Source organism: Thunnus thynnus, chromosome 21 (assembly GCF_963924715.1).
Source record: "Thunnus thynnus chromosome 21, fThuThy2.1, whole genome shotgun sequence".
In the NCBI taxonomy this organism is placed as follows: domain Eukaryota; kingdom Metazoa; phylum Chordata; class Actinopteri; order Scombriformes; family Scombridae; genus Thunnus; species Thunnus thynnus.
Genome location: NC_089537.1, coordinates 24,623,918 through 24,637,626, shown reverse-complemented (window position 1 = coordinate 24,637,626; position 13,709 = coordinate 24,623,918). Strand labels below are relative to the sequence as shown.

At 37.9% G+C, this 13,709-nt stretch overlaps 1 protein-coding gene across 1 annotated transcript in view; it reads right to left on the bottom strand.

Annotated features, from left to right (window-relative positions):
• Window positions 1-934: 934 nt before the first annotated feature.
• vopp1b (VOPP1 WW domain binding protein b) overlaps window positions 935-13,709 on the bottom strand; it is a 51,980-nt gene continuing 39,205 nt past the window's right edge. The window contains exons 4-5 of the mRNA XM_067577865.1: window positions 11,056-11,189; window positions 935-7,041 (exon numbers count right to left, since the gene is read on the bottom strand). Of these exons, the coding sequence (XP_067433966.1) occupies window positions 6,836-7,041; window positions 11,056-11,189 (340 nt within the window). The 3' untranslated portion in view covers window positions 935-6,835. The remainder of the gene's footprint in view (window positions 7,042-11,055; window positions 11,190-13,709) is intronic.

The following is a 13,709-nucleotide window of genomic DNA, read 5'->3' as shown; positions in this document are numbered from 1 at the left end:
CCTCCTCCAAATGAAACAATATTCAAAACTGAAAATGAGTAGAAACAGTGAACACGACTATTCTAACAAAGTGCAGATACAGATTTTGCAGTTGTACAAATCTCTTGAAACCACATCTGGTGCTATAATGAGAGTCCACTGGAGGACAGTCTGTTGTTAATTTTTAAATACACCACAACTGGGCAGGGAAACGAGAGAGAGACTGGCTGTAGTACCTGGCAGTACAGCAATAACAAGTAAGAAACAGGTGACTGAAATTTGATTGATCTGTTGTAATGAAGTTGAATTATTTTAATAGCAAGATATAACTACAGGCCAGATTCTTGTACACTTAAATTAGTAATGGATACTCATGGTCTTCACAAGATGAAGTGATACATTTTGGTGGCTCCTTAACTTCCCCTTTATCCTATGGACCCTGATGTCCACTTTTTGTGGGAAAAAATGTTGTCATCATTACACTTTGTTCTCATTTTTAGGGATACAAAGTCAAAATTATATTCTGCAGTATCTTGAAATTATGATATGGTCCCTCGTTGTTGCTTCCATAATGATGAGATTGTAACTAAAAATGATATAATTATAACCTCATAAGGAAAAGCGTTGACAGCTGTAGTATTCTCATTTTTTCAGCTTCCCAAGTACTATTATACACAGTTACATTAGTTATGTTATCTTCTGCTGCTGCTTTATGACAGCAGCACTTCAAGCTCCACAGTGTGAAGTTCCTTTTTTAATCTTCACTAGTAATTTTTGTGAATGAAACTTGCTCACAAACATAGTGTAACATGTCACCTTATACAATAATCTGGTGCAGTCAGTAATGCTAATGATGAAATCTCATGAATGCAACATCTCCTCATGAACATCAAGTTCTGTGTTCTCTGTACAGTCACTGTGTTCTTCAGCAAAATGACACACATCACTCTGTACATACTGGTCTTCTTTTTAATAACACAGAGTGTGGAGGCCATGTCTCAAGATTCTCTTAACACAACAAGGAACCAAGAATAAACACATGTAAATTCAATTGTGATCAGGAATTGACAAATATAATGAGACTAATGAGACATTTAGATCAGATTTCACTTTTCATGAATGATTGTTTATCCTGGCCAAAGCCTTTTTCAGCCTGATAAGTACAGAGTTCTGGCAGGAAATTTGATTTTTTGTCTGGCATAAAAATGGTCATTCTTCATGACATCTTATAGCCCCGACATTTCAAAGTAACACAGCTGTCCCTGATTTGGGACATTTAAGTCACAGATCTGCTCATAGTGTTACTGGAAAAATGTTTAAAATACAAACTGGTTGGAAATCTTCTTAGTGACTCTAAAGCTGGAAAAAAAACAACATCAGGTGATTTATTATCTCCCTCTTGAGTCAACACAAACCATTGCAGTGTCCAAAATCCATCCTACATACTAATTCTACACAGTAAGTTGTCTTTGTACACAGTTTTAGCAGTTTGTATTAAAAAAATAAAATCATTTGCCATTTTGGTAAATTTTTTCTTTAAGCCCCCTTAGTTAGCATTTATAAACAGTTAATAAATGGTTTATAACACATTATAATGTAGTTGTAAGCAGATATAAGTTTAATCGACTATAACTCCTCCTGTGGACACCCATAAGTGGAGGCTGCTGTATAAACAGATAATCAATAATATAGTAAAGCACAGTTATAATAATATAAAATGTTATTAAAATATGTCCTAATAGGAGAAGTTATAATTCTTGACAAATATTGTGCATTAATAAACACTTCAAATTGACCTTGTATCTGCTTATAACTATATTATTTATTAAATGTTTATATACCGCTTATAAATGCCAGTAAAAAGAGTAAAGTGTTACTAGCTAACAAATACACATCAAAAAATCTTCAAAGATTTAATACTTATTTTTTTCTTTCTGGAGCTGCCCCATTACCATCAACAATTAGCTCTCATTATTTTCAACTTTGAGCTCCTCCATTTCCTTTGTGCGTTGTGTTGTGCCAAAAATTGTGCGTATTTAGTCCACATGCTGTGTGGTTTGACTATACCTTATTTTGTCACTTTTCCATACTAAAACCTGCTTACACTTAGTGTGGAGGAAGGATTTAGGACACGCTGCATGAAACGTCATAGATGCCTGCTCAGCAGCACAGTGCTCATTACTGCCCCTGGTGGGCAGTAGCTATACTGCACCAATACAACTAAATAAAATGTAACCTTATCCACGCATCTTTTCAACGTTCTTCCCACAACACATTTTATGATGATGAGTCTCCTAGTCACCGGGAGTACTGTCAGCCTGCCCTGGAGGAGCGCTGACAAGTTTGAGAAAATAACCCCTGATGATGTCATAGTGATGTCATTAGGAGTTATCTCAGCTTTGCCTTAGAAACTATAAATCTATAACAGAAAGCCTGCATTACAAACTTGTGCTGAATCCAAATGTCCACCCTCTGGACTAGCTGCCTGAGCTCTCATGGGTTTCAGTCATGATGGTGATCTCATGACATGTTCACCATCATCACGTCTAGTTTAGCAGATTATAATAAACAAAATAAACATGTTATTAAGCCTATAGGCCTGCTATTCTGTATGCAGATTATCAAATCTCACCGCATCAATTGAATTATACAACTAAAATGAAAAAAGCAAATGTCATCAAAAGTAAACATTTTACACAGCTGTTATTATTATGTTAATAATTATTGTTTACAATAATTATTGTTTATAACATAATTTGTATTATTATTTTCTTTTACATCATCACTTCCATATTGTTGTGGATTATGGGTAATTTTTAGAGCAAAGTCTGCACCCCGGGTGGACTCCGAGTCTGCTGAAGGTCCACTTGAGGACTTGATGAATTGTGGGTTTGGACAGACCTCAGCATTTGCAGACTTCCTAGGGACGTGCCTGAAAAGTCCTTGAGTCTGCAAGTATGGTGAGGTCTGCACATTTGAATTCAGCCATAGTCACAGAATTTGAAAGACATTTACTAGTTATGGAGAGTCTATCGTGTTGCATTATGTGAAGTGTAGGATCCATTGTTTTTTGAGCCTAACTAATAAAAGTCAAGATATCTCGGCCTCTACTACTTCAAATTTTTCTTTTTTCCATCTGATTCTTGTGAGTCCCCCAACTTTTTAAAAGAGCAACACTAAAAATCTGAAAACTGAATATTTAAAGGCAGGCATAAAGTGTGTGTGCATGGGAGGTTCATGTTTTGTAGTGATGACAGGCTCTCTAGGTCTGAACCTGCTGCTTTTTATTTCCTCTTTACTACAAAAAGGAGAGTGCTTAGCTATTTTACATTCGGCAGACAGTCTAAGAAGCTGACTTTATCTCTCTCTCGTACAAACACACTTACCACACTGATTTCGGTGAATTACTTAAAACCAAGGAACAAAGGTGCATGTTTGCATAATTCACTTGGTCTTGATCATAATAACATTCACTGAAATCCACCTTCAAGCAGAGGTGACAGAACCACACATGCAAATAATTACGCAAAAAATAAAATTACTTTACTGACGAATAGACAGCCTAACTAAGTGCATCATCAAATAAAATTAAATTACTATTCATTAACTTAAGTGTTTTTATAATTTACATGATTTCCTGATTAATTCATGACCTTGGACTGTATCCTTAAACAAATCATTTATCCTTAAAAACACACTCCCTGGTTTTGTTATAGCACCCAGACGTATCTTAAACCCTCATTTTCCTCCCAGCTCAGCGATGTTTCAGACTTGTAATAAATGTGCAATACTACACTCATTTGAAAGCCAAAGGTGATTTTGTGGTTATTTTTCTACTGCAGTAATTCTTCTTTGAGTAATAACCTCCGACATGCACCATCCCAATATAGCAGATGCGAATGATTAGCCAATCAGAATGCACACAGATAACTTGCTGCAACCTAAGCTTGACTTGATTGACAAGTTTTTCATCCAATATTGTTCATTCTAAGCTTTACAATGATATATGACATGCCTGATAGGTTGGTTTGTTCACTACCCTGGAGTGCGAGTACAGAGCTGGATTCAGGATGTGGTTAGCCTAGCTTAGCATGAAAAAACTTGAGGCAGAGGAAACAGCCAGCCTGGCTCTGCCCAAATTTAACAAAATATACATCCAAAGCTCACTGATTGTATCTTGTTTGTTTAACTTGCACACAAACAGAAATATAAAAAACACAATTTGTGGTTTTAGGTGGAGTTATGTGCTTAAAGTATTTCCTGGTGAACAACAGCTGGATGCAGTGATTTCCCAGAGTCCCCAGCACAAAACTTTCCCTAAAACCACAATTCCCATTTTTATATTTGTTTGTATACAGATTAAATACATGAGATAAAACATTTTATTTAGTGATCTTTATAGGTGCTGGTAGGTATTTTTATTTTTTTACTTTTCCCCCCTAAAAGCTCTTAAGCTAAGCTAAGCTAATTGTCTCCTGGCTCCAGCTCCATATTTACCAGACATGCATGAGACTGGTATTGATCTTCTCATTCAACTCACAGCAAGAAAGCAAATAAGTGTAAGAAGGAATGTTTGGAGGCAAGAAAACTGAGTACATGTTATTTCTCACTTCATTTGTAGCTTCAAATTGGACAATCCTTTTCTTTCTGGCAGATTCAACCAATAATAGATTCTTCTCCTCAGTCCGGACTGGCTCCTTTTTTTCTCTTATTCACCAGATATTTCTATTAACCACACTGAAAAAACTGTTTGGATTGCAGTTAAGGTTTGATTTACCGTGTTGCTATAACCATTTTTTTTTACCGTTTAATTAACATCTTAACATAAATTTTAAGGAGAAAAAACATAAGCTAAATGCAGAATGATGATATGAGTAACTTACTACAACCATACAGACCCAGTGAGTCTCGAGCAACTGATTTCTTTTCTTCACTAGATTTCTGCTGAAAGTGACTGGAGAGATGAAACAGTCATGCTTCTGAGAAACAAGCTGAGTGCAAAGTTGCCCCCGAGCTACTTTGGGAGGCAGCTCGCTCGATGGTCGAGGCTCTTGGCACACAACACTCTTGATTCAGCAGGAATGTCAGATGAGGGACATGGATCACTGCTGCAGCTCCTACACAGCAGAATTATTGTCAACCACAACATCAACATCACAGTCAAAGAGCAGAGGAATAACCGTTTGCATCCACTTCTCTCCTTCCTCTCCTTATTAGTTAAACACCAATACATACAGTGCTGCTTGAAAGTTTGTGAACCCTTTAGAATTTTCTCTATTTCTGCATAAACATGACCAGATCAGATTTTTACACAAGTCCTAAAAATAGATTAAGTGAACCCAATTAAACAAACATTAAACTTATTCATTTATTTATTGAGGAAAATTATCCAGTCTTCATCATATTTGTGTGAGGCAAAAGTAAATAAACCCTTGCTTTCAGTAACTGGTGTGACCCCCTTTTATGGCAATAACTTCAACCAAACGTTTCCAGTAACTGTTTATCAGCCCTGTGCATCAGCTTGGAGGAATTTTAGCTCATTCCTCCTTACAGAACAGTCTCAACTCAGGGATGTTGGTGGGTTTATTTGCCTGCATCAGGTCCTTCCACAGCATTTCTATAGGATTAAGGTCAGGACTGTGACTCAGTCATTCCAAAACATTATCTTTCTTCTGCTCTAACCATTCTTTGGTAGAACAATTTGTGTGTTTAGGGTCATTGTCTTACTGCATGACCCGATGTCTGTAAGGTTTTTGTCCCATTTGTTTAATTGATGTCTCTTTATCTAGTTTTAGGACTTACATTGAAATCTGATCACGTTTTAGGTCATATTTATGCAGAAATAGAGCAGAGGGGTTCACAAATTTTCAAGCAGCACTGTATTTATTTATGGCAACATGTCCTTTCACCAATGTCACATCATGTCTGTAAAGTGCCAGTCATGTCCCACCTGCCAGTCAAACAGCAGCAGCAAGAATGGCCATATGACACTAGAACATGAGCACAGCAACAGCCACTCTGTTCATTCCTGATTCATGGTATCATCCTGTGAACTGAAGCCTTCATTGCTCTAACAGGAGAGGAGAATGAGCCGGTGACTGCTGTAGCAGCTCAATATGTCATTACATAACCGTTCTACACATACTGTGATAAAAAATGTATCAAGAACTCATCATTTAGTAAAGAGCCCATGTTGCAGTAAAATGCTGGATAGAAAAGCAGTTAGTGTCATCCTTGAAATCATTTTAGTGTGTTTCAAAATGTTTGTTTTTTTAATAATTCTATTCTTGGGCTATTCAAGCTGAAAATATTTCCACCAATGTCCACCAAAAAGTATCCAGCATTTTAATACATTATGAGCCCGAAAGACATTTTCTGTTACATTGTGCACAGTTCTATCTGTAGTTGCATTGGGAGGGTGGAGGAGACAGGTGACAGTGAGTGAATCCAACACCTCCACCTGAACAGGTCCATCCTCGCTCGTCCTCAGTCTAACAAGGCTGGCACGGTCACTGTACACATAGATCCACAGAAATCAAGAGTAAAAGAAGCACTCCAGATGAAGCAGTGTGTGTGTGTGTGTGTGTGTGTGTGTGTGTGTGTGTGTGTGTGAGTGAACGAATGAGTGTGTGTCTGTGCATCTAGATTCTGGTTACTGTGCCTGGTTTTTGTCTTTTCCACAGGACAACAGATTGTGTGTCATTGTTTTCCAAGTCTTACATCCACAAACAGTTAAGTTGCAAACAAATGGCAGGGTTTCCTCTTCCTCAGCTTCATCTGAATGAACACTTCTTGATAATTAAGCCTTCTTTTCATCTTTCTTGTCAAGTTCCATTTCTTAAGCTCTTAGCGGAAATTACTTCTTGTCACTGTTGTGGAATATTTGTTCATAGGGTGGTGGCGGGTGGTTGCAGTAAGACGGAGGTGGAGGATAGGAACCCATCATCATATGGGCAGAGCCAGGCTGTGCCGGGAACATGGGGTGTGTCATGGTAACACCCGCGTCGCCACCTGTCATCCCGTTGACGCCGAAGCCCTGCATACTTCCTGGCTGCTGGGAAACTGGATAAAAGAGAAACAGCTCTCATTTAGTGTCAGTTGACTTGCTTTATAGACCCTGTCTGTTTCAATCATCTTTCACACACCACACATAGGTCATCATTATACTCCACAGCAACTGACAGCATCTTTCCAGAAGAGGCCAACATTGCTTCCTAGTTGGTGGGAGTTTACAGATGTCCCTTTTATAGTGAGGGTCTGCAGGGAAAACAAGACTTTTTTGTTAAACTACCATGAGTGGCCAATGGGACAATCTGGCAGGAAAGATGAGTATTGGTGCCATATCCAGCTCTCTTAAAGGATAGGTCCACAATTTTTCAATATGAACATTGACGCAGGTTTTGCTCGCTGTAATAATTCCTCCAGTTAATACTCACCATCAATTCCATCTAAATATGCTATGGAGTCATATCAAGTGGATATCTGCCACATTTACAGTCTTTTTAGCATCAAATTCCCTCTTTGTGTTTCCTCAGACAGTGTTTCCCTGTTGAGCAGTGGTGGAAGTATAGTAACAAAAAGAGGAACTTTGGCACTAAAGAGACTGTAATGTTGAAAGATATCTACTTGATTTGACTCATTTGGACGCTGAAGCTTCATAAATAACAAAATAATAAATACACATAAGAGAGGACTGTGGATTTTGTCCCCCATCACTTAAGTGAATTATGAAGGGATCTTCTAATGCTCAGTATGAACGGCAGAAAAAACTGTTTTAGTGTTTGTTTGGGCTCCTGACAGTTGTTTTAAGACAGACTTGAAAAAATTATGAAACTTATCCTTTAATACATTCATGATCTGGCTGCACTTCATTTGGTGGTGTGCCCGCACAGAAGGGGGACCCCAGGTTTGTGAGCCAATAAGAAGAGGATAGCTTCATGTTTATTTCAAAGTGAACAGACCTACTTTAACAGTTAATTCAACTCCTTTTGGCAGAGTACTGTACTGGAACATCTGTGTAAAAAATATGCTTAAAGTGAAATAAAAATCCAAGACAGGTCTGGTATATTTTGGTATATTTTGTCCATGTTTAACCTGCAATGTAGGATCACTCCAGCCAAAGATGTATTACTGTATCCTACTGTACACATCACATCATGTGAGTGATCACACAGACAAACAAATTGATTTTAAAAAACTACACAGGCCATGTACTTTAATGGCTCTGATATTCAATATTAAAATATTGAACTATTTTCCATGACTTTTCCAAAATGTTTTGGGATTTGGGGCCTGGAAAATGAAAATTCCATGACTTTTCCAGGTTTTTCATGACTGCAATGCCCTGATGTAATCATTGACATAACATCCTCACCTTGTTCATTTTCTTTTTGCCTGAGCTGCCACTGGCACTGTTACATCACTGAGATTCCTTAATTATTTCTTCTGGGATTAAATATTTGGCTACAATCCAAAGACCCAAATGGAACTCTTATGAAATCCTTTCAAACTGTCAGAGGAGAATTTCAGGAATGATTAGAAGAAGCTGGCTGTGATAGTGACTTTATTTTAGTTCAGTAGAGAGAGAAACTAGTGAGGAGTTCCTCCTCTGGGTCACCTTTCTACTATCTAGTCTGCCTGCAGAATTTAGTTTTACACTGTAGTTATTATTGGAGCTCTCCATTCAATTTTCTGCTTGGTTGATTCACACAGAGCAGAATTCCACTCATTTAATAGAAAGACTCACAGAGATTTATTGGCTGCCCTACTTTTCCCCCAAAATCCCAAGTTTTAAATTAAGAATTACAGTCACAATGTTGATCACAATGAACAGCATAGCGCTTTAAAACATTAAGAATCAGGCAGAAAACAGTATTTTGAAACGGCAGTTGTCGTTTCAGAAGAGGACCATAAACTGTTACACAAATGCAACATCATGAAGGAGGTTTGCCAAACTCTCCTTCAGGTTTCTTCAGGTTTCTTTTCATCGGGATGCCTTCCTCCCAAACAATGTCAGATATCCTCCCTTTGTACCATTCACAAAAAGGATTTTACAAATCCTTTTTATGAACGGTTGCTTCATCTGAACGCATTAAACTCTTAAGCAGGGAGTCATTCCCATCACACACATTTCTGACATAGTCCCAAAAAACCTCCAGTGGCAAAAAAACTGCTGTCAAATCTCAGGTGAAGTGTGTGAATGTGTTCTGCTAATTTCATGGCAACCTACTATTTAATCTATCGGTTGATTATGTGAAAAGTGACCAAGGTGTACTGTAATTGTCCGAAATAGAAACCTGCCTTAGTCTTAGATTTTGATACACCCATATTTGTTTAAGTGAAAACTTTAGTCTGATGGTGCACAACACCAGAATTATCATCATCATCTTTTCAGGACCATAAATAGTCAGCCTGCCATTTGTTTTACAGATACCATGTCAAGAATCTGTTCATCATATTGCATAAGGACACATTTTGGCTTACAGTGTCCACACAGTACATATCCATCCCCACTTGCTAAGCGATCTGGCCAGTAGTTGTTGTAATATCTTGCTCTGGACCATCTGATCCACTGACAACGCCATCTCGGCCTTTCCACCAGTGAGGCGAAAACCCAAAAGGATAAAAGATGTAGCATTTACTAGGATTTGCCTCAATCACTGATGGGACAGTGATTTTTTCAAAGCGGCTCATCTTTTTTAATCACAACTGTTCTTTCAATCAGAACTCCAGTATTTCTGATCTGATCCTGGCTGTACCACTGACACTTCTGTCGTTCTGTGCAAAAACACATTCCAAAGTTTATCTAAAGCTAATATGAGGCTTCAGCAGTCTGTGTTAATCAAATCAAGTGAAAACCTTTAAAGTTACAGCCTTTAGTACAACTGAACTTCTCTCTTTGTGTTTCCTGGTTGAGCTGCAGTGGAGGGATAGTATTTTGTACTACTAACCTTGGCAGATATCAACTGGATTTGATTAATTTGGACATCTGAAGCCTCATATTAGCTTCAAATGAACATGTTGGCAGACACAACTGGATATGATCCCCCATCACTTCCATTGGAAACACATCAGGAAGGGAATCTTGATGGCCAGTATATTGGCACTTGACATAAAAGATCATGAACCGATGCTTTAATCAACTGAGAACATCTCTGGCAGCCCCAGCAGCCCCTCAAATAAAAGAAATCCAAAGAAACCATACAATTCACCAAAACAAATTGGCCCTGCTTATGCATGGCTGCTATTTACAGCACTTTTAGTTTCATTCATTCATTAATTGTAAACTAAGCAATTATATTATATCATCAACCAGTGGTGATTAATAGATTAGCCTAAAAAAAGGTAAAGATGTTGCATATTCTATTTGATCTCACCTCTTTTTTTTTCTTTTTTTCTGGAGATGCTTGTAGAGAGGGCTGCTCTATAAATAGATGTTAGAAAAGAGGGCTGGCTGAGAATAAACCACATCAAATATGCCATGCTATCTCTGGCTGCAGTGTACACACATTTACCAGATTCATTTTTAAGCATAAATATCTATTCACTCATTTTTTAAAATTCATGTATATGTATGCTTGATGGTTGTAATTCTGTACTGCCTGAATGCAATCAACATGGTTTCCATTGGAAACTCTCCTCTCTGCTGCACTTATGATATTTCAGGTTAACATGGTTCTTATTCACTTTTGCGTTAAGTTCTCTCACTTAGCTAATGCTTGCTGATCAATTTACTTAAAATTGAGGACTGTTGTTACTTATTTTTGTTTAAAGGTGTTTCACAGCCTGGAGCCAACACCTGTCTAATATAAAAACCACAATCCATGTCTGTCTGATATAAATTTGATCAGTTTAGTGTTCTAAAAATATGGCAACATTTGCTTTGGGCTACACTTGTGTGTATAAAGAGTGAGGCACTATGTGGCTGTATTGATTAAAACTGTTCCATTAGACAGCAGCCTGCATGTCGAGTCTCACATTTCACCTGCAGGACTTACGTTTTCATTCTTTTATTCTTAGCCTTCACTTTTTTGCCACCTGTTTTCCACCTTTTCATGAGTTTGAATATTACTGTACCTGGTGTGGTGACAGGGTGCCTGGTGAAGGAGACGTTGAAGGCTGGTTCGTCTCTCAGAGGGGACGGATACATCCTTCTGCGGATGAAGAAGCCAGCACCGCAGCAGAACAACACTCCCATCATCAGCAGCACCCTGAGAGAGAAACAACAGACCCAACCTCGTCACCAATCTAGCAGGACTAGAAAGACTTCAGTAAGGAAAGAAAGGAGGATGGAGGGAAAGATCTGGTTTTAGTCTGGGTTTCATCTAGTCTAAATTGTTTAGTATTATCTGCAACACAGCAAGCAGACACAGAGGTACCACCATGACCAGTCACAACAAAGTCACACCCAGTGACATTAAGCAGCTTCAGAGATAAATATTTCCCCCCACAGCTGTGAATTCCTCATCCCACAAAAACATGCAGTTCAATAATATCTGTGCTCTCTGTGGGGATGTGCTGACACAAAGCACTTCTCTATCGGTTAAAAATGTGCTCAGTTTCTCATCTCTGGTGCCCTGAACCACGGCTACACTTTCATTCACCTATTGACCAGAGAGATTCATAATGTCACACAGTAATGTCCCCCTCTGCTCAACCTTTTTGTAAGTGCAAGTACTTTACACAGGAAGCACGAAAACACTTATCACTGCTTTAAGAGCGAGTGTGTGTGTGTGTGTGCGTGACCATTTGCATTCTGTTTATTAACCTGGTTGCAATATCACTGCTTATACTTTAGTTTTGCTTTTGCAGGGATTCGTTTTTCCCTCAGATCTCATGTACTGTCCATGAACTGGCTCACTGGTAACTTGAGCATTGTGGCAGAATAATTATACTTCATTATGTGTACATACATCAAATGAAGTAAACAAACTTGTGGAAGGAACACACACTTATCAAATAATTAATATAATATTAATGTTAAAGAAAAAACAGTATGAGTGAGTCTGTTACACTAGTCAGCATTTTATGTGACTAGTGTAACAGACTATGAGATTATATCATTTGTATCTTGTGCACACAAATTATTGTTCGCACCACCTGTTTTCACCTGTCTCCCACTCAAGATAATATCTACTTTTTGTTGGTGTAAAAATAGTCAAATTTCCAAATAATACTGGAATCAGCCTATAAAATGATTGTCTTTTACTGTAGGATGTCAACTCCCCTCAGTATGCTAAAAACCAAAACAAAATTCCAGAAAAACTACAGAGAACAGACCTCAGTGATGCATAAATCTTGACTGTGTGAAGTGAACAGCTTTCACAGCTGGCTACACTGAACCGTAACTATGAGAAAGTTTCACAAGTTATTCAGATGAGCAGCTCATTTGCTTGAAAGAGTTGCAGATAGAACCTGACAGTATTTCTCTTATAGATCTATGACTGCGCAACCCACCACCTTATCCCACAGCTCGATTCAGGTGTTTCAACTGAAAAGTTTCATCTTCCATCTTCATTGGATGCTGTCTTCATTCCATCACCACCAGCGTCTAGACCTCTGGGGGATTCTATCTATCTCCTATCTTCACTGGCCTACACTTACTGAAGATGTATCACATCAGCGGGATCTAATCACTCTGCTGTCAACCTTAGTAAGCATTCTTATGCACTCTCTTCTTGATCTCTTCTTGTTGAGCTCTTCAAACAAGTCAAGTCAAGTCAAATTTATTTATATAGCACATTTCATACGGCAAGCGTAAACTCAATGTGCTTAAAAACAAATAAAGATCATATATAACGAATATATTACATTAACATTACATATATAAAACAAGTAAGATAAAACAAAATAAGAAGATGTTACATATATAAAAACATATAAAAACATATTAGACTGTATTGAAAAAAATTAGAAGGCGAGAAGGTATTACAATAACAGAGTAGGGTAAGAAGGTATTATTATTATCATTGTTAAAAGAAATAACAATAATAATACTGTTTCTAAAAAGAAGGTTTTACCCATTAACCTAACTAAAAGCTTGTGAAAAAAGATATGTTTTTGTCTGCTTTTAAAGGAAGACACTGTTGTAACAGACCTGAGTTCATGTGGTAGAGAATTCCAAAGAGTGGGACCATAATGGCCGAAGGCACCGTGAGCTGATTTTATTCTAGGTATGGTGAGGAGACCTTTATTTGATGATCTCAAGGGTCTGTCTGGCGTGTATTCAGAGAGCATGTCAACAACGTAGGTGGGAGCTAGGCCGTTCATAGCTTTAAAAATGTATTTTAAAATCAATTTTTTGCTTTACTGGGAGCCAGTGAAGAGAAATTAAAACAGGAGTGATGTGTTCACACCTTCTGGTTTTGGTTAATACGCTGGCTGCAGCTTTCTGAATAAGCTGGAGTTTATTAAGTGTTTGCTTTGCCAGTCCAGCAAAGAGTCCATTACAATAGTCTAGTCGACTGGAAATGAATGCGTGAACCAACTATTCAGAATCAGACTGTGACAGGAAAGATCTAACTTTGGATATATTTCTAAGATGATAAAAATCAGTTTTAGAGATACTGGAGATGTGCTTCTGAAAGTTAAGATCGGCATCCAAGATCAAACCCAAGTTTTTGACATGATCACAGGGTTTTACTGGTAGGGGAGTTAACAAAGAGTTAATCTGGTGTCTCAAAGCCTTCAGACCTGCTAAAAGAATCTCAGTTTTGTCTTCATTTAACTGC